Source organism: Heptranchias perlo, chromosome 1 (genome assembly GCF_035084215.1).
Source record: "Heptranchias perlo isolate sHepPer1 chromosome 1, sHepPer1.hap1, whole genome shotgun sequence".
Taxonomy (NCBI): domain Eukaryota; kingdom Metazoa; phylum Chordata; class Chondrichthyes; order Hexanchiformes; family Hexanchidae; genus Heptranchias; species Heptranchias perlo.
This window is the reverse complement of record NC_090325.1, coordinates 145,681,864-145,709,094: the sequence shown is the minus strand read 5'-3', so window position 1 is coordinate 145,709,094 and position 27,231 is coordinate 145,681,864. Positions and strand designations below refer to the sequence as shown.

The window sequence follows — 27,231 nt, the reverse complement described above, 5'->3', positions numbered from 1 at the left end:
CAGTTAGCCAGTTTTTACATGCAACCATGAAGAAACTACATTTGAGTCTGATGTTGTGCCATGATGAAATTTATATAAACAATTCTTGGTTTTGAATGGAATGGCTAGTAGCAATTTACAGAGTACCATGCTGTTAATATTTGCAAAGCAAAGGACTTGGCATTTACATTTAGCACATTAACCTAGTTTCTCAGGAATTAAGGCAAGCAGCCCCCTTAGAAGTAAAGAAAACACAGTCCCCTTCATTTTATCTTTGTTTAGAATATTGCTGGTAGTTCAAAAAATAATAACATGTAGCACAATTTGTGACAGGTACTGTGAAGTATTCCATCTAATAGTCTTGCTAAAATTGCCAAAGAAGGAGACTCATCTTCAAATTGCATTTACAGCTGGTATTTAAACTCAAGCCCTCAGAATAAATGTCCAGTGGTCTACTGGTATCCCTGTAGTCGCACATTTCTAAACAAAATTAAGGCAAATAATTTTTTTAACCAAAATGATGAATTGAGAATTTTAGCTACCTAAACTAGTCTCCACATGCAAGCCATCTTTACTTTATGTGACATTGAATTCAGGATTAGATTATAAAATCCTTAAATTCAGAAAGTAGTTCTATTGCAGTTGGAACTAAACTATATCTATTGCAATAGCTGTTACATCTCCAACCTGAAAAATATATTTGAGGTCTTAACTGCGTTTTATAAATATTGTAGGAACATTTCAAACCCCAAAGCATAGATGTTTCTATTTATCTTCCACTATCAAATGTTTCAGTAATTGTTCCTAACTTAATTTTACATAGTTCCAAACTGTCCCTGTTGCTACAGTGTGGCTCATTTAAGCTACCTGACGTAATTAATAAAAACCCTTGCCAAAACTGAAGTTCTGTTATCATTTTGAATGAAGAACAAATGGACGAATTTATACAACCTTATGGGTTTATACTTGTTCAAGAGTTTACTTCAAAGAGGTTCAAAATACAATTGATTGTGTTGTGAACCATGGAATTAAAATGCTACAAAGTGGCAGAATAAACGATTGGAGGAATCACATTTAGAAGATGGGAGTGAATTCAACACGCAGGGATAGTGGCTGTTCAGGAACAAGAGATGATGCGAGCGTAAGCCTTATATGTCGAGGACAATGTGGATGTCAATTACACTGAAACAATATCTTGGGTCTAGAGCAAAAATGAAAGTCTAGCTGGAGCTATAAAATGAGCAGTGGACTGGGCTAACAACTGGGGTTTGTTAAAAATCCCCAGCGCAGGCAAAAGACAGCAGCAGCATTTTATATGATGTGATTAGAAAAGCTATATCCAGTTAGTAATGTGTGCAAATAGGTAACTCCAACCCGATTAGCTGGAACTGTTGAAATGGAAGTGCGGTGTCAAAAGCTAAATTGAAAACTGTGGTAGAACACTGCTTTGGGATGTAATGTATCATGAACCCCATCGGGGGAGTTCCTAGACTTGGTTGTTACTAGTAATTAGGATGCTGTCCATAATTTAGAAGTAATGGAACCTCTAGGAACATGTGACCAGAATATGATCAAATTTGAGATAATCTGATAATTGATGCTCACAAGGACCAGGACAGAGTATGGTTTTCAAGAAAGCAAACTTCAGTGGAATGAGGCGTGAAGAAAAAAGGTATTAAGTAGGATGTACTGCTGAAACAGGGCTAAGGCAAAGAAAATGGAACATGTTTAAAACTTTTATTAAATATGCAAGATATCAAAGAGAAGTGCATGTAAGATAAACAAGTAGTCTCTAAAATGGATGGCCAGGAGAATTTAAAATAAGGAAGAGAATCATGCAAAAAATGGGAGCAGTGGTTATCATCTGAAGTATGATCTCAAGATAAGTTCAGATCATAACCTCTACTGCTATTTTTTCGGACAGCAGGTGCTGCTAATGGTTCTGATGTTACCATTTACAGCTTCTCTCTACCCATCTTTTGTTTCTTTACTTGCCCCATTACCACCCTCATTGCCTTGCACTACCATCCCTTTTGTCATTTAATCACTCCTGCCCTCCACCATATCAGAGATCTTCCCTTCTGTTCTTTCCTCTCCTCCCCTCCCTCTCCCCTTTCCCTGGCTCTGCACTTGCTTAAAAACTGTTTAATCTTCAACTTCTTTCAGTTCTGAAGAAAGGGGATCGACCTGAAACGTTAACTCTGTTTCTTTCTCCACAGATGCTGCCTGACTTGTTGCGTATTTCCAGCATTTTCTGTTTTTATGGTAAAATCTAATATCTAGCTGAAGAAAGTTGAAATATGTGATTTGTAAAGTTTTTGCCTTATTACAATTGTTCTGCTGTAATCCCAGGAAGATGGAAGTTACTTGAGCATACACACACAATAAAGATTTTAATATATAATTTGTAAACCTATTATTCTTCAAGCTTTTAGCAGGGATTCTAACTTAATTACATTTTAGGCACTTCCAACTACAAGAAAATATTCTCGTAGCAACTATATAGAATTGGTAAATGTTTATTTAGGTTCTTTTATTAATATTTTGAAACCAATATACTCAATCAACGATAGTTTTTTTTGCAATAAATATCTTTAGTTAATAAAGACAGCTGTGTCTTTTTCAATAATGTATAAAAGAGACCTGACTAAAAGTTTTAAATTAGGATGGAGGTTAGAGGATAATTCATTAACAATTAACTTAAAATTACATAACAGTAAAACTTTAAAAAGTATAAATTCCACATAAAATGTTAAAAGTAAAATATTGAATGCATTAGTCAATCTCATCACAAAGAACTATAAAGTCAACTTGCTTGTGTGTACACTTAACACTAACAGAAGAAGCTAGACAGACTATAAAAATATATTTCAGTACTAGTATCAAGTCTGTGTGAGCTAATTGGAATCATTTTGTTTTATTGACAAATCTTGCAAAAAGAAAAATTGCCAACTAGACATCAATGCACTAGTATGAGATTAAAGAAATCAAGTAACAGAAAATAAACATAAAATAAATTGGTGCCAACAATAATTTGCATCTAGACATTTGTTAAGGTTTAAACACATTAATAATAATGGCCCACAATAATTTCCAAATTCTTACATAACTCCCAAAAGACCCAGATACTTCAACTAGGTTCTATTTTGCCCAGAAGCAAATAAAAAACAAAATGTTCGAGACAATTACATGCTATGAAAGCAGCTCAGTAAAGAGCAATGAATATACAGCTGTTAACCAGTGACTTAAACATGAGAATAGGCTGATGCAAATAAGAGTTAGGTTAACATTGCTGTATTATTAATTATATGTTACTGATGGCCCCATTATTTCAAGGAACATGCTCCAAAATTTATAGTGGAATCATAAAAAAAATTCCTGCACTGCATTTAATAAATGAACACAATACTGTCTAAAGGAATTGTGACTGACTCTATTAAGGATACAAAGTAGTAATCCAACTGAAGAGTCTATTTTAATCACACACCATGTCATCGAAGGTCAAGTGGATTTAGTCATCTGAGCCCTGAGACCGTAGTTTTACACATACATTTTATTAGCCTTTACCAGTGCTGCCGATGACACACCATCTCAAAATAAAGGTTTGTAACATTAAATCGTGCAGGTCCTTACAGGATATTAGTTTGGTAACATAAAATAATACAGAACCTTCCAGAACTTTGGGTTCTTTCTAATAGTTAATTACAAAGGAATTGATATTGGGCTGTTTTGCAGCTACCAATTACTGCAAACTTGCATGTCTATTATTAGAACTATAAGGAACACTAAGCATTCACCAGCAACTCATCATGAAACAAATGGTTTTCTGATCTGTAACTCATCAATACACATAATTTTGAATCATCATATTTGAGATTCAGTTATGTCATTATATAATAGTAGAATTACATTAATATACATCCAAAGAAGAGCTCCCAGCAGATAGTTTGCAGAAGGCTGCACCACTGAATGATTGTGAAATATTTTGTGTTTCCCACATTCAATAACTGTTCAACAATAATGTCTTGTCTGAATTTAATTTTGTCTCATTTGAATACATTAATCTGACTGGCTGAACGGTACTGACGCAATTTGATTGGAGGTCTTCTATCAATTGTCTTGCCTACCCTCAATCTGGCAAGAAACTACTTAAAAATGCCCACTATTCCTCAATTCGATTAATGTCAAGCACTATGGTTTTAACAGGAGCTGACACTAACAGAGTTAATTTCTGCCCCTTGCCCACCGCAACAGCACTTAGACATACTATGGGGAATCCTCATGGGACGAAAGACAAAAGCTTTGTGAATTTAACACAAAATGAGGGCAGCTAATGTTATAACATTATACATAAAGCCTAAGGGGGAAAAAAACACCAATGCAACATTTGTTTCTTTTTAAGAAAAACAGAAGGGCAGAAATGTGAATGAAAACCCTTTATATATTTTGATAGCTGAATGGCATTTCGAAAAACTAGATGCTACCATCTGCCAATTATGCCATGTGTTGACTTAGTAAATATTTTTTGTTGTTTAAAATTAAATCAGACATACAACTTCAACAAATTGTTGCAGCCTTCTGCTCTTGTTCAACTAACAGTTCTTACATAAGGAGGAAAATCAAACTGAAAGCTTCAGTTATACTCTTAAGGCACTTAATATATAAATCCTCAAAATAAAATAGATGCATATGCAAAATTCTTCAACATAAATCTTCACATGAATGGTTTTCTGGAGGTTCTACATGTACTGTACATTCATACAAAATAAAACATTCCACTGATGTTATACAGGCATCTTTGTCTGTCTTGTGAGCTTTAGTGCCTGTGAATGAAAAAAATACAATTTCTTTAATTTTGAATCAAACAGCAAATCAACATGGCATATATTTCACAATAGAAATATCTGGTAAAGTCATCCATACTATAGTCAGTGGCAATTCTTTTTCTTTTAAAAGTTGGTGTCCAAAATACCAGAATTTGCTTTTAGCATGCATGTAAGTAACAAAATAAATCATGTGAAAGTCATAGCATTTCTAACTTGTTATCTTTCAATTTGCTTTGTTTTACCTTTAAAATAAACTGTATGGGAGGAGTGCAGAGGTTCACTGGCCCTTCACTTCCTGGACTGGTGAGATGAAAGTCTCCTCTAAGACAGCTATAAGGGTCTCACTTGAAATTAGTATGAGCCGTGTCAACCCAGTTCCAAATGAGCAAAAATCTGCCTATACTTCAGCACTAGTTGGCATTAAATTGACACTTGCTGAAAGATGACCTAAGGATGAATGGTGTGGAAAAAAGAAAATCTCCTACCAGTGCGACAGGAGGTTTGGAGTTTGGGGGTTGTCACGTTGTTAGCATTCTACTCTCTATGTCTGAAGGTTGTCGTCTCTTCCCCCACTCCAGGATTTGAGTACATAATTTAGGTTGACACTTCAGTGTTGTACTGAGGGAGTGCTGTGTTGCTGGAGGTGCAATCAATGAGATGTCAAACTGAGGTCTCACCTGACTGTTAAGATGCATGTAAAAGATTCTATAGTACTATTCAAAGAAGAGCTGGGAGGTCTGCTGGTATTCTGGCCAACATTCCTCTCTCAACCAAAATAGATTAACTGGGTATTCATCTAATTTGTTGTGTTCAAAATGGCATCTACAGTTGCCTACATTCAGAGTTGTGAAGTGCTTTAGGATGTAACAAGGCACAATACAAAAGCAACTTTTCTTTTTTTATATTATTGGGGCAGTGTAGAGGGATCTTTACTCTCATCAACCCAGAACATTATTTAAACAGCTCAATCGGCAATTTTTATGTTTTATAATACAAACAACAATATGGGAGGCCTACTTCTGGTTCTATCTTATATAGACATTATATATTGTACTGAAATACAAAATTGTATTTTTCAATTGACTAGAATTTTTCAATCAGACTGATATTCCAAATAAAGGTAGAAAACAGTAATTATAAACAATGACAAAAATGTCAACAGTAATTCGGTAGGAGGTAGCCACTATTGCCATTTACTGGAACAACGAATACTAAGGTGGATTTACTAGAAGTGTATGAGAGAGTAAATAGTAAACTGTTATTGCCATTTGTTGGGAAATTAGTAACAATGGGGCGTAAATTTAGAATTAGTATTAAAACATAAAGGGAAGAGTTTTTTTCATGCAATGGCTTATTACAGTATGGAATGCATTGGCACAAGTGGCTATTAAAACAAAGTCAACAATGACATTTAAAAGGGAATTACATAAACACATGTAGAAAAAAATAAAGGGTACAGGGAAAGAGTGGGGAAATGAGGTTGTAGCTCTAATGTGGAGCTAGCAGCTGCAAGATAGGCAAAATGGCCTCTTCTGAAATTGTTATGATTCTATATTGCAACAGCTTGACAGGGGTGAGAAATATTTTTTTCTGTAACATAATGGTTACTGCATTTTTCTAATTCATTATTTTTGATGCAATGATTTACAATGTGATAAAGTTGATAAAGTCTTCGAAAAAAATAACAAACTTACTATTGCACAAAGAACTGTACTTTAGCATGAGTTACTGTCTTCAGAAGACAAGGGGGAAAAAAAGAGGAAAAACTGGAGAAGGAAAGGGGAACAAGGGAAAATGGATAGCAAATCTCCAGTTTTCAGAATTTTTGGGGGTTGAATTTTTTTTGTCTTATTATGCATTCTTTTCTGTGAGCAACATTGTTAAATATATTGTCAAACAAGAGAAGGAAGCAATCTGCTTCCAAGGCTCTACCAATGCTATCTACTTGGCAACTAGAAGATGATGTCTATGAGCAGTTGTCAGATCAATGTGAAAAAATTCCCAGTGTCAGCTCTGCATTTTCCTCTTTTGACACTGCTAACTTCAGGAATTTGCTATGTGAGGAATCTACATGCATATCTGCAACCTCCCAACTTATGGCATAATGTGTTGATGCACCAACATGCTAATGTTATTGCTGAAAAATAATAATAAAAATAGTTGCAACAAAACTTTCAGTAAACCATGTATGATACAAAGGAGCTCTCTAGGCTACATTCTGAAAAAAAAATCAAATTCTACTAGCAATGACAAAAGACATAAGATTGTAGTGGTTTTATTCAGCTGTGCATATCCAGACACATGTCTTTTTTGATTAGTCCAATATTAAGATTAAGGTGATGTTGATATTCAAAGTTAAGCATAAGGAGGCAACAGTCAAATATGCTCCAACATTCCAATTGCTGTTTGTGGGATCTTGCCGTGTGCATATTGGCTGACCCGTTTCCTACATTCCAACAGTGACTGTACTTCAAAAGTACCTCACTGGCTGTACAGTGCTTTGGGACAACCCAAGGCCGTGAAAGGCACTATATCAATGCATCTGTCTTTCTTTCTTTAAATATTCAATCATTGGGAATCTGGGGATCTTGGGTGGAGTTGTTTCTTAATAAATTAAACAATGTGTAAGAAATTGTCAGTGTGCAGAATAATAAGTATAGTAGTTGCACTTTGGAAAATAAGGTGCAATTAATGCCTAAATTTAGATAGCTGATTTGACTTGAGATTATCTAGCTTGGGTTTCACTGTATTATACCAAATGATCAAATCAAATACGCACAGATTAATAAAAATACTAATCAACAGTTGGCTTTAAAGTTGCAATAAATTGGTAAAATAATGAACTTTACAAACAAAAGGGAAACTCAATCTCAGGGCACTCCTGTGTATATTTCAATTCTTCAAACATAGTTTCTTCATGTCTCTTAAATTTAACCAACAGTTACATCTCTTATCTTTGACAGCTCCACTCTAAGTCTTTTATCTATCAGCACTCTTGATTTCACTATTTCCTCTGATTTCACTATTTGCTCTGACTTCAAATGGAAAACCTGACTCTCAATTGCTGAAGCTGCTTGCAAAAAACTTGGTTTCCTTTCTTGTGCCAAACATTCTTGCTCCCTCCCAATAACTTTCGACTCACAATAATGCCCAAGTCACTAAGACTTGAATACTGCTGCCATATTTAGAGAGACTCTTCTAGCTGTCACAATTCTGGATAGGATATACGAAAAAGCTTATCATCTGATCAGCAATTCCTCATCACCACTAGTCTCCAATGTTGCAATCTTTCTGGCCTTTTTCTATTTTATTGGCTATGGTCAATCTGCCTCTGAACTTTTCCTTCCTGTTGCTTCTAAGCTCTAACGATGCCACTTTCCATGCTGTTCCTCTTACCTATTGTGTTAAAATTAAGACTCATCACACTGTTTCCGACTCTATCACATTAGGGTAGATTTACACCTGGTGTAAACAGAGCGGCAGCAGCTCGGAAATGGATAACCATCCCGTTTACGCTGGCAGTCTAGCCCCCTCCATCCTCAAAGGGGCCTTCCGCTGGGTGCCTGTTTCAGGTGGCAAGTCCTTTTAATATGCAAATCAGGGTCCTACGACATGCATAGGACCCCGACTGCAACTGTGCTGGACAAACAGGCAGAGGGTGTACTGTTAATGTTCCACCTAGTTTTACCAGAAGAGGCACCAAAAAGGTGAGTTAAAATTAATTTTGTAGGGCCATGAGGAGTAGGTGCTCCTCTGGGCTGCACAAGAATAACGTGGGCTGCTGCAACCTCGGGATCCACCACCCCTCCATGATTACCCCCATTCCCCCGAACCTAGCTTCCTGCCGTCCAATATTGCACTGGGCCGGAACTGGTGAACTGCTGAGGGGCCCCCATATTTAGCACCCGCAGCTCGCTGGTGGCATAGTAATCGGGCTCAGCCCTCAAAATGGTCCAGGTCTTCTGCCAGCAGGATCGGGCGGTCAGTTGGCCCGATAGTTAAAATCTACCCCTTTCTTTCTCAGGATCTCAAAGCAGTGAAACTTTTTACTTTCTTCTTTCTTTCCTTCTTATGATTTTCAGGCTTTTAAAACTCCAAATTGGCAACACCTAACCACTCTTTACTAATTTACCTCATCTGCTCTTTTACACCTTGGTGGTGTCCTGCAGTATGTTCCCAATTTTAAAAAAATGCTGATGGGCTCAGACCCACAATGGCAGTGGCACTGGGAACTCTTGGATCAGGTCACCTACCTTCTAAGACAATCAGTACATGAAACCTATGGAAACTTTGAAGAAAACAGAAGGGTTTCAAAAAGCGACTAGAATTGTAATCAGAATTGATGTAAGTTACATTAGACAAAACAGAAAAGTGTTCGGGCCATCTGAACTGCAAGAAAGTAAAACAAAGCCAGCGAAGGTAAATAATTAGAGCAGATTTTTTTTTCAAAAATAGATTTCTGATAACCTCACTATAACGGTTCTAATTGTTCTAGGTTACTTATCTGGCTTGGCAGGCCTTACTTTTTGACGAGTGACCATCCAGGTTTTCACTGTTCCAACTAATAGACCACCTAGCAGAATCTGGGTGGGATGATAGATGAGTAATGGAACAGAGATGAGGGATAAATGTTCATACCCTGAAAACACTATCTTCAACATTGGGATTCCTGTTAATGGAAAACAAAGATACAAAAAAAGTTAATTGTTAAAAACTGCAAATTTCCAAAATTTTTTGTAATTTTTTGAAATGTTTTGCAAGTTTTGGGTTCTTAAACCATGAGACAATATTAAAGACAATCTCTCTTTCAGGTTCATATTGACTAAACATAAAAATGGGGTGGCTGATTTTCACCTCCCTTCCCCCCTCAATTGGACAGGAACAGGAAGGTAGTGCAATCAAAATGGCAGCACAGCATTTACCATCACTTTTCCACTGATGTCTGGTCTCCGCCATTTGAGTGGGGCCTTGAAATGGGTGGCCCAGGCGCTGGCCGGAAACAGACTGGAGCCTCACTAGCTCTTGTAAAATGGGGTTGTATGATATCAATAGGATCCTGATGCAACTTTGAAGTACCAATGGGTGCAGGGTGTGCCGCTCAAGCTCCACCCATTGGTATTTGGCACTGAGCAGCCTAAATAGCAGTACCTAAAGGAGCCGCAGCAGGCTGCTCAAAAAAAGTTTTTAAAAAGGTTTGTAACAATTTTTGTGGGGCCAGGAGGAGCATTAATGCTCTTCCTGGTTCCAGAAAAATCGATCGCTACTAATGCCTGACCCTCCACAGCCCTCCCATGGAATTGCCTCTCCCCCTTTAACTTACCTGGACCAACTGGACTCTGTTTTGAAGCTGCTGGATTTCATGCCCCCACCGATCGGCAAGTTGCTCCAAAAGGATAAGCAGTCCACCGATAGAATGCTAATGAAGTCCAACCACATAAAGGTTTCAGGCCTCAGACCGCTTCCATCAGGCGGGCGGTGGGCTCCCACTTGATAAAAGCGGTCACTTGAAAATCTACCCTGAGGTTTCTATTAGCAATTCCATTGCTGCTACAAACAGCTTTGGGATTTTATGGGTGATCCTTTGAAGGCTGTGATTTATTTAGAGAATACTGCTGTTAAAGCAATGGTCTTTGATTCTTTAAATTTTTAATAACAGTTAAAACTATGTAATATCACAAATTTACTGTAAAGGTTTCCAAAAATATTTAATTTAAAGGATCAAATACAATTTGCAAACAGTAAAGTGTGATTTGTTTCATTTCCATTTTCAAGTTATAAATTCATATACTTTGAAAAACAGCATGTGTATATTCTTTGTTTGTGGTTTATCACTGGATTTGCTAACCGTTCTCCCTCACTGTATGTTTTGAACCCACTGAATGAATGGCACATTAGATTAAAAGACACGGGCTTCAAGTAGAATAAATTAGATTGTAAGTGTACAGGAAAACAAATCATATCAAAACTTGCAACATGATAATCACGAAACCATGTAAGTACCATATATAGCTGACTTGTAAACATAACGCAGTCTCACATTAAGAATTGTAGAAACAGAAATCTTTTAAGGCAAACCTAAGGTGAAGATACATAGTTCTCTATGGCTTCTAATTAATCAGTGAGAATGATAAAGCTTATAGTTGTACGCTATATGTGAACTTAAGATAGTATGCAAAATGAAAGGTACGGTGATCAGATTTCAACAGTAATGAATATATTTTAATATGTCAGAACTCTGATACTGTGGCACTTTCTTTGACAGAGCCTCAATGAGATTTCATGATGATATATGCCATGTAGGGTAGTGCACTATCTATTCATTTACAAGGCCACTGAGCTGCCGTACTGCAAATGTTTATAAAAGATTAATCAAATGTTTCTGAACTACAATGCAGTGTCTGTAAAGCAGGTGGAAGGTACGTATTTTAAATGGATTCTTCATTACTAATGTAATTTCTAGCAAGAGCATTTTTACCATCAAACAAGTACCGAGTGTGGGCTGATATAGAGCACTTTCTCAGCACATTACTACCCAATGCAAGCACTTGGGAAATCTCTAATGTACGGCATATAATATTTCTATGTCATGCATGGTTCACTCTTTTAAAAGTCACCAAACAGGAGCTGACATTGCAGGATATTCCATAAGGAGCACTTTCAAAGGACATCTGCGAGCAATCTTTTGCCTGAAATGTTACATTCCGTGGGAAGACAAAGTAAACACATGGTGATAATTTATTCTTCCACTACTTGCTGTTAAAACTTTATCCCCATTACTCTACAACTGGGGTCCCCAGAGGTCAGTATTGGGACCACTGCTCTTTTTGATATATATTAATGACCTGGACTTGGATATAATTTCAAAGTTTGCAGATGACACGAAACTCAGAAATGTAGTAAACAATATGGAGGATAGTAACAGACTTCAGGAGGACACAGACAGATTGGTGAAAAGGGCAGGCATATGGCAGATAAAATTTAACGCAGAGAAGTGTGATGTGATGCATTTTAGTAGGAAGAATGAGGAGAGGCAATATAAAATAAATGGTACAATTTTAAAGGGGTCGCAGGAACAGAGAGACCTGGGGGTGCACATACACAAATCTTTGAAGGTGGCAGGACAAGTTGAAAGGGCTATTAAAAAAGCATATGGGATTCTGGGCTTTATTAATAGAGGCATAGCAGACAAAAGCAATGAAGTTAGACACGTGGAAGTTTGATATCTTAGCTATTAAAGAAACATGGCTTAACATTCCTGGTTACAGGGTTTTCAGATGAGATACAGAAGGGGTTAAAAAAGGAGGGGGGGGGAATTTTGGTTAAAGAAACAATTACTGCTGTGAGGAGGGATGATACATTAGAAGGATCATCAAATGTGGCCATATGGGTTGAGCTAAGGAACAAAAAAAGGGCAGTCACACTACTGGAAGTATACTATAGACTCCCAAATAGTCAGAGGGAGATAGAAGAGCAAATATGTAGGCAAATTTCTGAGATGTGCAAAAACAATAGGGCAGTAATAGTAGGGGATTTCAACTATCCTAATATTAACTGGGACACAAACAGTGTGAAGGGTATAGAGGGTGCAAAATTCTTAAATTGCATTCAGGAGAACTTTTTTAGCCAGTACGTAGCAAGCCCAACAAGAGAGGGGGCAGTTCTGGATTTAGTTTTAGGAAATGAAGCTGGGCAGGTGGAAGGAGTATCAGTGGGGGAGCATTTTGGTGATAGTGATCATATTTCAGTTAGTTTTAGCATAGTTATGGAAAAGGACAAAGATACAACAGGAGTAAAAGTTCTCAATTGAGGAAAGGCTAATTTTACTAAGCTAAGAAGTGATTTAACAAAAGTGGACCGGAAACAGCTACTTGAAGGTAAATCAATGACAGAGCAGTGGGAGGCATTCAAGGAGTGCAGAGTAAACATGTTCCTACAAAGAAAAAGGGTAGGGCTGCCAGGGCCCCCGAGATGTCAAGGAGAATACAGGGTAAGATAAGGCAGAAAAGGAAGGCTTATGTCAGAAACAGGGAACTCAATACTACAGAAAGCTTAGAGGAGTATAAAAAGTGCAGGGGTGAAATTAAAAAGGAAATTAGGAAAGCAAAGTGAGGGCATGAAAAAATATTGGCAAGTAAAATCAAGGAAAACTCAAAGATGTTTTATAAATACATTAAGGGCAAGAGGATAACTAAGGACAGAGTAGGGCCTATTAGAGACCAAAAAAGTAACCTACGTGTGGAGGCGGAAGACGTTGGTATGGTTCTTAATGAATATTTTGCGTCTGTCTCCACAAAAGAGAGGGACGATGCAAACATTGTAGTTAAGGAGGAGGAATGTGAAATATTGGATGGGATAAACTTAGTGAGAGAGGAAGTACTAAGGGGATCAGCATTTTTGAAAGTAGATAAATCACCAGGCCCGGATGAAATGTATTCTAAGCTGTTAAAAGAAGCAAGGGAGGAAAATAGCGGAGGCTCTGACCATCATTTTCCAATCCTTACCGGATATAGGCGTGGTGCCAGAGGATTGGAGGACTGCTAACGTTGTACCGTTGTTTAAAAAGGGAGCGAGGGATAGACCGAGTAATTACAGGCCAGCCAGTCTAACCTCGGTGGTGGGCAAATTATTGGAATCAAATCTGAGGGACAGGATAAACCGTCACTTAGAAAGGCATGGAATATCAAGGATAGTCAACATGGATTTGTTAAGGGAATGTCGTATCTGATTAACTTGATTGAATTTTTTGAGGGGGTAACAAGGAGGATCGATGAGGATAGTGCTTTTGATGTAGTCTACATAGGTTTTAGCAAGGCTTTTGACAAGGTCACACATGGCAGACTGGTCAAAAAAGTACAAGCCCATGGGATCCAAGGGAGAGTGGCAAGTTGGATCTAAAATTGGCTCAGTAGCAGGAAGCAAAGGGTAATGGTTGACGGGTGTTTTTGTGACTGGAAGGCTGTTTCCAGTGGGGTTCCGCAGGGCTCAATATTAGGTCCCTTGCTTTTTGTGATATATATTAATGATTTGGACTTAAATATAGGGGGCATGATTAAGAAGTTTGCAGATGATACAAAAATTGTCCATGTGGTGATAGTGAGGAGGAAAGCTGTAGACGGCAGGAAGATATCAGGTGGGCAAAAAAAAATTGGTAAATGGAATTCAATCCGGAGACATGTGAGGTAATGCATTTGGGGAGGGCAAACAAGGCAAGGGAGTACACAATAAATGGGAGGATACTGAAAGGTGTAGAGGAAGTGAGGCACCTCGGAGTGTATGTCCACAGATCTCTGAAGATGGCAAGAAAGGTAGATAAGGTGGTTAAGAAGGCATATGGAATATTTTCCTTTATTAGCCGAGGCAAAGAATATAAGAGCAGGTAGGTTATGCTGGAACTGTATAAAACACTGGTTAGGCCACAGCTTGAGTACTGTGCACAGTTCTGGTCACCGCATGACAGGAAGGATGTAATTGCACTAGGGAGGGTACAGAGGAGATTTACGAGGATGTTGCCAGGACTGGAGAATTTTGGAACAGAGGGAGCTGAGGGGTGATTTAATTGAGGTGTACAAAATTATGAGGGGCCTAGATAGTGTGGATAGGAAGGACCTATTTCCCTTAGCAGAGAGGTCAATAACCAGAGGGCATAGATTTAAAGTAATTGGTAGAAGGATTAGAGGGGAGCTGAGGAAAATTTTTTTCACCCAGAGGGTTGTAGAGACAGAAACCCTCAACTCATTTAAAAAGTACCTGGGTGTGCACCTGAAGTGCTGTAACCTACAAAGCTATGAACCAAGTGCTGGAAAGTGGGATTAGGCTGGGTGGCTCATTTTTGGCCAGCAAAAACATGATGGGCCGAATGGCCTCCTTCTGTGCTGTAAATTTTCTATGATTCTTATGCTAAACCTTTAGTAAACACTGGTTAGGCCTCAGCTGGAGCACTGTATTCAATTCTGGACACCACACTTTAGGAAAGATGTCAAGGCCTTAGAGAGGGTATAGAAGAGATTTACTAGAATGGTGCCAGGGATGAGGGACTTCAGTTATGTGGACAGACAGGAGAAGCTGGGGTTGTTCTCCTTAGAACAGAGAAGGTTAAGGGGAGATTTGATAGAGGTGTTCAAAACCATGAATGGTTTTGATAGAGTAAATAAGGAGAAACTGTTTCCAGTGGCAGAAGGGTCTGTAACCAGAGGACATAGATTTAAAGTGATCGACAAAAGAGCCAGAGGCAGCATGAGGATACATTTTTTTTAAACGCAGTGAGTTGTAATGATCTGGAAAGCACTGCCTGAAAGGGTTGTGGAAGTAGATTCAATAGTAACTGGATAAATATTTGAAGGGAAAAAATTTACAAGGCTGCGGGGAAAAAGCAGAGGAATGGGACTAATTGGATAGTTCTTTCAAAGAGCCGGTCAGGCACGATGGGTCATAGAGTCATAGAGTTATACAGCACGGATAGAGGCCCTTCGGCCCATCGTGTCCGCGCCGGCCATCAGCCCTGTCTACTCTAATCCCATATTCCAGCATTTGGTCCGTAGCCTTGTATGCTATGGCATTTCAAGTGCTCATCCAAATGCTTCTTGAATGTTGTGAGGGTTCCTGCCTCCACAACCCTTTCAGGCAGTGAGTTCCAGACTCCAACCACCCTCTGGGTGAAAAAGTTCTTTCTCAAATCCCCTCTAAACCTCCCGCCTTTTACCTTGAATCTATGTCCCCTTGTTATAGAACCCTCAACGAAGGGAAAAAGCTCCTTAGTATCCATCCTATCTGTGCCCCTCATAATTTTGTACACCTCAATCATGTCCCCCCTCAGCCTCCTCTGCTCCAAGGAAAACAAACCCAATCTTCCCAGTGTCTCTTCATAGCTGAAGCGCTCCAGCCCTGGTAACATCCTGGTGAATCTCCTCTGCACCCTCTCCAAAGCGATCACATCCTTCCTGTAGTGTGGCGACCAGAACTGCACACAGTACTCCAGCTGTGGCCTAACCAGTGTTTTATACAGCTCCATCATAACCTCCTTGCTCTTATATTCTATGCCTCGGCTAATAAAGGCAAGTATCCCATATGCCTTCTTTACCACCTTATCTACCTGTTCCGCCGCCTTCAGGGATCTGTGAACTTGCACACCAAGATCCCTCTGACCCTGTCTTGCCTAGGGTCCTCCCATTAATGGTCGAATGGCCGCCTCCTGTGCTGTACCTACTATGAACTGCAAATCTACCAATTTTTAGTATCCCCTTTACTGTAAATGGTGCAGCAATATTTACTCCATTCTTACTTTAAAATGTCTCAAATTTGAGTAACTGATTTAAATCAGACTGTAGAACTGGAGAATCCATTGAAAACACTGCTGAACTGAGTAAGGCCAGTATAGTGTACTGCTAACCAGCACACAAGTTGATAATTTGAAACTGCCCAACACATGAGTTGAATCAGGATAAACAACAACGTAACTGCTGCTAGAACAGCAAATTTGTTTAGGATCCCCTTAATGCCCAATGAATGCAAACTTGTTGTGTAAACAGGGGCTATGCCGATAAATTGTTAAATTAATGCAACTTCTTATTTACACAAATTAAATATATAATTAGTGCTTGGTGCACGTGTTTTATTTAGTTACATAATTAACTAACTTGTGATTGTGGGCAGATAAGAATAGTAGGAAATGAGGAAATGGAAAATAATTTATCAAGTAATCCAAAGAACATAAGAGCAGAAGAAATAGGAGCAGGAGTAAGTCACATGGCTCCTCGAGCCTGCTCCGCCATTCAATAAGATCATGGCTGATCTTCAACCTCAACTCCACTTTCCTGCCCGATCCCCATAGCCCTTGATTCCCCCACAGCCCAAAAATCTATCTATCTCAGCCTTGAATATACTCAACAACTGAGCATCCACAGCCCTCTGTGGAAGAGAATTCCAAAGATTCACAACCCTCTAAGTGAAGAAATTTCTCCTCATCTCAGTCCTGAATGGCTGACCCCTTATCCTGAGACCATGACCCCTAGTTCTAGACTCTCCAGCCAGGGGAAACAACCTCTCAGCATCTACCTTATCAAGCCCTCTCAGAATCTTATATGTTTCATTGAGATCACCTCTCATTCTTCTCAACTCCAAAGAGTAAAGGCTCTTTCTACTCAATCTCTCCTCATAGGACAACCCTCTCATCCCAGGAATCAATCCAGTGAACCTTCGTTGCACTGCCTGTAAGGCAAGTATATTCTTCCTTAGATAAGGAGACCAAACCTGTACACAGTACTCCGGATGTGGTCTCACCAAAGCCCCGTACAATTGCAGCAAGACTTCCTTACTCTTGTACGCCAAACCCCTTGCAATAAAGGCCAACATACTATTTGCCTTCCCAATTGCTTGCTGTACCTGAATGTTAACGTTCTGTGTTTTGTGTACAAGGACATCCAAATCCCTCTGAATGCCAACATTCAATAGTTTCTCATCATTTAAAAAAAAATGTTTTTCTATTCTTCCTGTCAAAGTGAATAACCTCAACTTTTCCCACATTATACTCCATTTGCCATCTTCTTGCCCACTTACTTAACCTATCTACATCCCTTTGCAGACACTTTGGGCTCGATTTTCGCATCCCCGAGCGGGCGCGCTCGTGGCGGGGGGGCTGCAAAAATCGGGGATTCCCGGGGCGGTGCACAGTGCCCGCATGTGGGACTCCCGCTGGCAATTAAAGCCAGCGGGGTGCCACTTAAAGTAATCATTAAGGTATTTCAGGTCATTTAGAGACCTGAATAACATGACATTTTAGGAGGGGTGGGATTTTGCAAACAACTGGGACTGTTTCTCGTACTGGGGGAAACACTCCCAGTTCAAATGGACGTGTTGCAGCCATCAGCCTGTGGCAGCTGCAAAGGTCCATTTGACAAGAGTTGGGGGGGGGGTGGGGAAAGAGACCCTCACTCATTGCAGGAGGCCACTCTGTCACTTTGGACAAAGTTTGGCCTCCACCACCCTCCTCCTAACAATAAAATTCACCAACTTGCACACTTACCCCAGTGTCCAGACACATGTACCTACCTTGCGGACCCCCTCAAATGTACATCTTCCGGATGGGGGCTGCCATAGCTGCAGTCATGACCTCCTCGGAGGACGAACAGCATCACCAGCCTCGCCGGCCACCTCTGACACGTGGAGCTCCACAACACAGTGCTGTGACACATCCACCTGCACAGCAGGAGGGAGGGCAACTGCAGAGAGAGATACATTGCAGAAGGCACTACCCCTCGCCACAGGGTCTACAGACCGAGGTTCAGCTTCCTGGACCTCTCTGAGCAGCAGTGCACACGGAGGCTCAGAGTCACTCGACATGTAGTCGTGGACATCTGCAGACTCCTTCATGCCGAGCTGCTTCTGGCTGGCCCGAGCACCATCTTCTTACCTGTCGCTGTCAAAGTCACCACTGCACTCAACAACTTCTCCTCTGCATCCTTCCAGGGTGCCACCGGGGACACCACCGGAGTCTCTCAGTCGTCTGCACAAAAGAGCCCTGCAAATACACCTACACCCACTCTGCAGTGACACAATGGGTGGCATCAGTTGTGGGTCTTCATAGTGATCCTCAGGAAAGGGCATTATTACACAAACCAGACAAGATTCGCAAAGACGTGGCAGAAGTGGTGACAATATAATATGTAATGTGAGTTGATCAGAAATTAAAGATAGGTAAAAACCATGACACACCCTCAAACACCCTTGTGCATCCCCTTCATGCTCACGACATGTTTGCCTTACGCTTCCTACTGCACATATGTGATGCATGCCCTGTGGCTGCAGCACAGGTAGTGGCAGGTTGAGTGAGGCTGACCGTGAAAGAGATGCATGAGAGGGTGAGTATGAGATAGAGCCATGAGATTGTATGAGGATTGGGTTGAGTGGTAGTGGCGGGATGAATACTGGCAAGGTGAGTAAGTGCAGGTAAGATGAGGATGAGGTTTGAGTGGGTGTGAGGAGTGATGTGATATAGTGTTGGCAGTGCAGAAGGAGATGTGGGGTGGGGGCGGTGATGTGGCAGACGGAGTGTAGGGGAACGAGTAGGTGTACTAAGTAGGTCAGCCGAAGTGAGGTCATTGAAGCGCCTCCTGCACTGTATGCAGGTGCACGATATGTTGGCGGTGCAGGTGACCTCCTCTGCCACCTCGAGCCAGGCCTTCTTGGTGGCAGAGGCAGGCCGCTTCCTCCCGCCCGCCGGGGGGAGGATCTCTTGCCTCCTCCTCCTCCTCACCCCATCCAATAATACCTGGAGTGAGGCATCATTAAACCTGGGAGCAGCCTTCCCCCGGCCTGCTCCATGCTGTAATTTTTCCACCCGCTGCACAGCTTTCCAGTGTGAAACCCAGAAGCTCAGGTAAGTGGCTCCAATCAAGCTGCAATTCTGTGCACAGCACCCCAATTTCACTGGGCGCGTTACCCACGTGCCCAGTCGACCCCCCGCTACGAACCCGCTGCCCTCCTAATATCGGGCCCTTTGTGTCCTCCTCACAGCTTACTTTCCCACCTAGCCTTGTATCATCAGCAAACTTGGATACATTACACTCGGTCCCTTCATCTAAGCCATTAATATAGTTTGTAAATAGCTGAGGCCCAATCGATGATCCTTGCGGCACCCCACTAATTACAGCCTGCCAACCTGAAAATGACCCGTTTATTCCTATTCTCTGTCAGTTAACCAATCCTCTATCCATGCTAATATGTTACCCCCAACCCCACAAGCCCTTATCTTGTGTAACAACCTTTTATGTGGCACCTTATCGAATGCCTTTTGAAAATCCAAATTTCTGCATCCATTGGTTCCCCTTTATCTGCCCTGCTAGTTACATCCTCAAGAAAACGCTAATAGATTTGTCAAACATGATTTCCCTTTTGTCAAACCATGTTGACGCTGCCCAATCATATTATGATTTTCTACGTGCCCCGTTACCATGTCCTTAATAATGGATTCCAGCATTTTCCCGACTACTGATGTCTGGCTAACTGGCCTGTAGTTCCGTGCTTTCTCTCTCCCTCCTTTCTTGAATAGCGTGGTTACATTTGCTACCTTCCAATCCACTGGGACCATTTTAGAATCTAGAGAATTTTGGAAGATCACAACTAATCCATCCACCATCTCTGCAGCCACCTCTTTTAGAACCCTAGGCTGTAGGCCATCAGGTCCAGGAGATTTGTTGGCTTTTAATCCCATTAATTTCTCCAGTACTTTTTCTTTATTGATATTAATTACTTTAAGTTCATCACTCTCATTAGACCTTCGGTTCCCCATTATTTCTGGTATTTTTTTGTGTCTTCTAATGTGAAGATAGATACAAAATACTTGTTTAAAGTCTCTGCCATTTCCTTATTCACCATTATAATTTCTCCTGTCTCAGCCTCTAAGGGACCTACGTTTACTTTTGCTACTTTCCTGCTTTTTATAAACCTGTAGAAGCTCTTACAATCTATTTTTATATCTCTTGCTAGTTTACTCTCATAGATGATTGCACAATATTCAGTTCCATTCGCAACCCCTCAGATAATGAAGCAGTCCTTGCCCACATGCAGCAAGACCTGGACAACATCCTGATAAGTGGCAAGTAACATTCGCGCTAGACAAGTGCCAGGCAATGACCATCTCCAACAAGAGAGAGTCGAACCACCTCCCCTTGACATTCAACAGCATTACCATCACCGAATCTCCCACCATCAACATCCTGGGGTTCAGAAACTTAACTGGGCCAGCCACATAAATACTGTGGCTACAAGAGCAGGTCAGAGGCTGGGTATTCTGCGGCGAGTGACTCATCTCCTGACTCCCCAAAGCCTTTCCACCATCTACAAGGCACAAGTCAGGAGTGTGATGGAATATTCTTCACTTGCCTGGATGAGTGCAGCTCCAAGAAGCTCGACACCATCCAAGCAGCCCAGTTGATTGGCACCCCATCCACTACCTTAAACATTCACTCCCTCCACCACTGGTGCACCGTGGCTGCAGTGTGTACCATCTACAGGATGCACTGCAGCAATCCCCCATGCTTCTTCGACAGCACCTCCCAAACCTGCGACCTCTACCACCGAAAAGGACAAGGGCAGCAGGCACATGGGAACAACACCACCTGCAAATTCCCCTCCTGACATATTGACTTGGAAATATATCACTGTCCCTTCATTGTCACTGGGTCAAAATCCTGGAACTCCCTACCTAACAGCACTGTGGGAGAACCTTCATCACACGGACTGCAGCGGTTCAAGAAGGCAGCTCACCACCACCTTCTCAAGGTTCAATTAGGGATGGGCAATAAATACTGGCCTTGCCAGCTATGCCTACATTGCATGAATGAATTAAAAAAAATCTATTTTCTCCCTCTATCAATTTTTTGGTCAAACTTTGTTGGTTTCTAAAACTCTCCCAATCCTCATACTTACTGCTCTTCTTCTAATCTAACATTATCCTTAACTCCTTTAGTTAGCCACAGATGGATCACTTTTCCTGTGGAGTTTTTATTCCTCCATGTAAAGTATATTTGTTGAGAATTATGAATTATTGCTTTAAATGTTCACCATTGCTTGTCATATCTTTTAATCTAATTTCCCAATCAACCGTAGTTACTCACTCCTCATACCTATGTAGTTGGCTTTGTTTAAGTTTAAGACTCTACTTTTGCACTTAAGTACGTCACTCTCAAACTCAATGTGAAATTCTATCCTATTATGATCACTCTTCCCCAGAGAATCCCTTACTATGTGATTACTAATTAACCCTGTCTCATTATTCAAGACAAGATCTAAAATAGCCTGTTTCCTGGTTCGTTCCACAACCTTTTGTTCTAGGAAACTGTCTCGAATGCATTCCATGAACTCGTCCTCCAAGCTAGTTTTGCCAATTTGATTTGCCCAGTCTATATGAAGATTAAAGTCCCCCACGATTAGTGCAATACCTTTGTTACAAGCTCCTCTTAATTCTTGATTAATACTCTGTTCAACAATATAACTACTATTAGGGGGCCTATAAACTACTCCCACCAGTGTTTTCTGCCCCTTGTTATTTCTTATCTCCACCCATACTGATTTGACTTGGTCACCTTGCAACCATGTCCCAGTAATGGCTACTAGATCAAACCCATTTATCTCTATTTGTGCCATTAATTCATCTGTCTTGTTACGAATGCTTCTTGCATTCAGATAAAGTGCCTTTAATTTTAACTTCTTACTATTTTTCCCTGATTTGACCTTATTCACTGATGCACAATTACCGTTAAACTCTGTCCCTTCCTGACACACTCTGCTTCTGTATACCCAAATTGCTACTCTGCTTTATGGCAGTCCCGCGCTTCTTTCTCTCCGCTGCCCCTTTATACCGGGCCACCGGGGGGTTTCCCGCACTTTCTCTGGGCTTCTTTCTCTCTGCCGGTCCTTTACACTGGGCTGCTGGGGGGGGGGGGGGGAGAATTCCCGCACATGTAACTTACAAAGTTTGGTAGGGTATGTTCTTCCCACAGGCTTGGGTGGATTTTCATTTATTGCTCCACTCGTGCGTTACTGTGGTATAAAAAGTATGAAATTTATTCTCCAATGAGTGGCAGAGAGAGGAGTTGCTTGTCTTGAGATTTGAGCACATAATCTAGGCTGACACTCCAGTGCAATACTGAGGGAGTGCTGCACTGTCGGAGACGCTATCTTTCAGATGAGGCATTAAACCGAGGCCCCGTCTGCCCTCTAAGTTGGATGTAAAAGATCCCATGGCATTATTCGAAGAACAGGGGAGTTCTTCCCTGTGTCCTGTCCAATATTTATCCCTCAACCAACATCATTAAAACAGATTATCTGGTCATTATCACATTGCTGTTTGTGGGAGCTTTCGGCTGCCACATTTCCTACATTACAATAGTGACTACACTTCAAAAATACTTCACTGGCTGAGAAGTGCTTTGGGACGTCCTGAGGTGGTGAAAGGCGCTATACAAATGCAAGTTCTTTCTTTTATCTTTGCAGAATCAGTATTAAGAGTCAGTTCTTGGGGCTATTGGTAATCAATACATTAACTTTGCAAAATGATTTGTTTTTAAAACGTACTTTTATAATGTATTTTCAAAAATGTTAGTGATAGCCCTAACCCCGAGTGACTAAATGATATGTAATGTCAGCATTACTTTTGGGTTACAAAACAACCCCGAGCAAAATCCATCAAATGTATGGTATAATAGTATGGGGCATGCCATGTTTTACTTTTCTCTCCCTCTTTAGGTCCCTCTATAGAAAGCACCATTCCCCAGCCAAAAAGTGTGCAACTGTTTTCAGATGATCCACAATAGTCATCTGGCATGACTACTCTCTATTTTCCCTACTTCCCTGTTTTATCATTTAAAAATGCAGTAAGATTGTTTTGGGTATTCATTGTTTTATCAAGTATGTAATTTTGATTTTAAAGTTTATTTCGACAATACCCGCTTCTAGAATTTAACCCGTAGCTTTCTACATGTGAATTTCAGTTTGGTTAAGTTGATAGTACTCCCACACATCTATTATTGCTTTGAAAAAATGAAGTTCTCCTGGCAGCTTGCTCAGTTATTAGCATTCTTGCCTCTGAATCAAAAGATTGCAGGATTAAGCTCAATTCCAGGATTTGAGCACATAATCATAGAATCATAGAAGTTTACAACATGGAAACAGGCCCTTCGGCCCAACATGTCCATGTCGCCCAGTTTATACCACTAAGCTAGTCCCAATTGCCTGCACTTGGCCCATATCCCTCTATACCCATCTTACCCATGTAACTGTCCAAATGCTTTTTAAAAGACAAAATTGTACCTGCCTCTACTACTGTCTCTGGCAGCTTGTTCCAGACACTCACCACCCTTTGAGTGAAAAAATTGCCCATCTGGACCCTTTTGTATCTCTCCCCTCTCACCTTAAATCTATGCCCCCTCGTTATAGACTCCCCTACCTTTGGGAAAAGATTTTGACTATCTACCTTATCTATGCCCCTCATTATTTTATAGACTTCTATAAGATCACCCCTTAACCTCCTACTCTCCAGGGAAAAAAGTCTCAGTCCATCCAACCTCTCCCTATAAGTCAAACCATCAAGTCCCGGTAGCATCCTAGTAAATCTTTTCTGCACTCTTTCTAGTTTAATAATATCCTTTCTATAATAGGGTGACCAGAACTGTACACAGTATTCCAAGTGTGGCCTTACTAATGTCTTGTACAACTTCAACAAGACATCCCAACTCCTGTATTCAATGTTCTGACCAATGAAACCAATGCCTTCTTCACCACCCTATCCACCTGTGACTCCACTTTCAAGGAGCTATGAACCTGTACTCCTAGATCTCTTTGTTCTATAACTCTCCCCAACGCCCTACCATTAACGGAGTAGGTCCTGGCCCGATTCGATCTACCAAAATGCATCACCTCACATTTATCTAAATTAAACTCCATCTGCCATTCATCGGCCCACTGGCCCAATTTATCAAGATCCCGTTGCAATCCTAGATAACCTTCTTCACTGTCCACAATGCCACCAATCTTGGTGTCATCTGCAAACATACTAACCATGCCTCCTAAATTCTCATCCAAATCATTAATATAAATAACAAACAACAGCGGACCCAGCACCGATCCCTGAGGCACACCGCTGGTCACAGGCCTCCAGTTTGAAAAACAACCCTCTACAACCACCCTCTGTCTTCTGTCGTCAATCCAATTTTGTATCCAATTGGCTACCTCACCTTGGATCCCGTGAGATTTAACCTTATGTAACAACCTAGCATGCGGTACCTTGTCAAAGGCTCTGCTAAAGTCCATGTGGACCACGTCTACTGCACAGCCCTCATCTATCTTCTTGGTTACCCCTTCAAAAAACTCAATCAAATTCGTGAGACATGATTTTCCTCTCACAAAACCATGCTGACTGTTCCTAATCAGTCCCTGCCTCTCAGAATACCCTCCAACAACTTACCCACTACAGATGTCAGGCTCACCGGTCTGTAGTTCTCAGGCTTTTCCCTGCCGCCCTTCTTAAACAAAGGCACAACATTTGCTACCCTCCAATCTTCAGGCACCTCACCTGTAGCTGTCGATGATTCAAATATCTCTGCTGGGGGACCTGCAATTTCCTCCCTAACCTCCCATAACGTCCTGGGATACATTTCATCAGGTCCCGGAGATTTATCTACCTTGATGCGCGTTAAGACTTCCAGCACCTCCCTCTCTGTAATATGTACACTCCTCAAGACATCACTATTTATTTCCCCAAGTTGCCTAACATCCATGCCTTTCTCAACCGTAAATACCGATGTGAAATATTCATTTAGGATCTCACCCATCTCTTGTGGTTCCGCACATAGATGACCTTGTTGATCCTTAAGAGGCCCTACTCTCTCCCTAGTTACTCTTTTGCCCTTTATGTATTTGTAGAAGCTCTTTGGATTCTCCTTTGCCTTATCTGCCAAAGCAATCTCATGTCCCCTTTTTGCCCTCCTGATTTCTCTCTTAACTCTACTCCGGCAATCTCTATACTCTTCAAGGGATCCACTTGATCCCAGCTGCCTATGCATGTCATATGCCTCCTTCTTCTTTTTGACTAGGGCCACAATCTCCCGAGTCATCCAAGGTTCCCTACTTCTACCAGCCTTGCCCTTCACTTTATAAGGAATGTGCTTACCCTGAACCCTGGTTAACACACTTTTGAAAGCCTCCCACTTACCAGACGTCCCTTTGCCTGCCAACAGACTCTCCCAATCAACTTCTGAAAGTTCCTGTCTAATACCATCAAAATTGACCTTTCCCCAATTTAGAATTTTAACTTTTGGGCCAGACCTATCATTCTCCATAGCTATCTTAAAACTAATGGAATTATGATCACTGGTCCCAAAGTAATCCCTCACTAACACTTCTGTCACCTGCCCTTCCTTATTTCCCAAGAGGAGGTCAAGTTTTGCCCCCTCTCTAGTCGGGCCATCCAGATACTGAATGAGAAATTCCTCCTGAATACACTCAACAAATTTCTCTCCATCCAAGCCCCTAATGCTATGGCTGTCCCAGTCAATGTTGGAAAGTTAAAGTCCCCTACTATTACCACCCTATTTTTCTTGCAGCTGTCTGTAATCTCCTTACATATTTGCTCCTCAATTTCCCGTTGACTATTTGGGGGTCTGTAGTACAATCCTATCAAAGTGATCTCTCCCTTCTTATTTTTCAGTTCTACCCATATAGACTCAGTGGGCGAACCCACGGATATATCCCCTCTCACTACTGCCGTGATGTTCTCCCTAATCAAGAACGCAACTCCCCCTCCTCTCTTACCTCCTGCTCTATCTTTCCTATAGCATCTGTACCCTGGAACATTGAGCTGCCAGTCCTGCCCCTCCCTTAGCCATGTTTCAGTAATAGCTATAACATCCCAGTCCCATGTACCCATCCATGCCCTGAGTTCATCTGCCTTGCCCATCAGACTTCTTGCATTGAAATAAATGCAGTTTAATCTAGACTTCCCTTGGTCTTTGCCCTGCTTTCTCAGACCATCTGTCCGGTCATGTTTTGTACACTCTCCCTTACTGCCTTTTGTTTCTGTCACCACTTTACTTCCCACTGACTTCCTGCATTGGTTCCCATCCCCCTGCCACATTAGTTTAAACCCTCCCCAACAGCACTAGCAAACACCCCCCCTAGGACATTGGTTCCAGTCCTGCCCAGATGCAGACCGTCCAATTTGTACTGGTCCCACCTCCCCCAGAACTGGTTCCAATGGCCCAGGAATTTGAATCCCTCCCTCTTGCACCATCTCTCAAGCCACGTATTCATCCTAGCTATCCTGTCATTCCTACTCTGACTAGCCCGTGGCACTGGTAGCAATCCTGAGATTACTACCTTTGAGGTCCTACTTTTTAGTTTAACTCCCTAAATTCAGCTTGTAGGACTTCATCCCGTTTTTTACCTATATCGTTGGTACCTATATGCACCACGACAACTGGCTGTTCACCCTCCCCCTCCAGAATGTCCTGCAGCCGCTCCGAGACATCCCTGACCCTTGCACCAGGGAGGCAACATACCATCCTGGAGTCTCGGTTGCGTCCGCAGAAACGCCTGTCTATTCCCCTTACAATCGAGTCCCCTATCACTATAGCTCTGCCACTCTTTTTCCTGCCCTCCTGTGCAGCAGAGCCAGCCACGGTGCCATGAACCTGGCCGCTGTCACCTTCCCCTGGTGAGCCATCTCCCCCAACAGCATCCAAAACGGTATACCTGTTTGAGAGGGGGATGGCCACAGGAGACCCCTGCACTACCTGCCTGCACCTCCTACTCTGCCTGGTGGTCACCCATTCACTTCCTGCCTGTACACCCTTTACCTGCGGTGTGACCAACTCGCTAAACGTGCTATCCACGAGTTTATCTGCATCGCGGATGCTCCACAGTGAATCCACCCGCA

At 41.4% G+C, this 27,231-nt stretch overlaps 1 protein-coding gene across 1 annotated transcript in view; it reads right to left on the bottom strand.

The window, feature by feature from the left end:
- Positions 1 to 2,877: 2,877 nt before the first annotated feature.
- slc10a7 (solute carrier family 10 member 7) overlaps positions 2,878 to 27,231 on the bottom strand; it is a 293,348-nt gene continuing 268,994 nt past the window's right edge. The window contains exons 11-12 of the mRNA XM_067992302.1: positions 9,329 to 9,474; positions 2,878 to 4,802 (exon numbers count right to left, since the gene is read on the bottom strand). Of these exons, the coding sequence (XP_067848403.1) occupies positions 4,764 to 4,802; positions 9,329 to 9,474 (185 nt within the window). The 3' untranslated portion in view covers positions 2,878 to 4,763. The remainder of the gene's footprint in view (positions 4,803 to 9,328; positions 9,475 to 27,231) is intronic.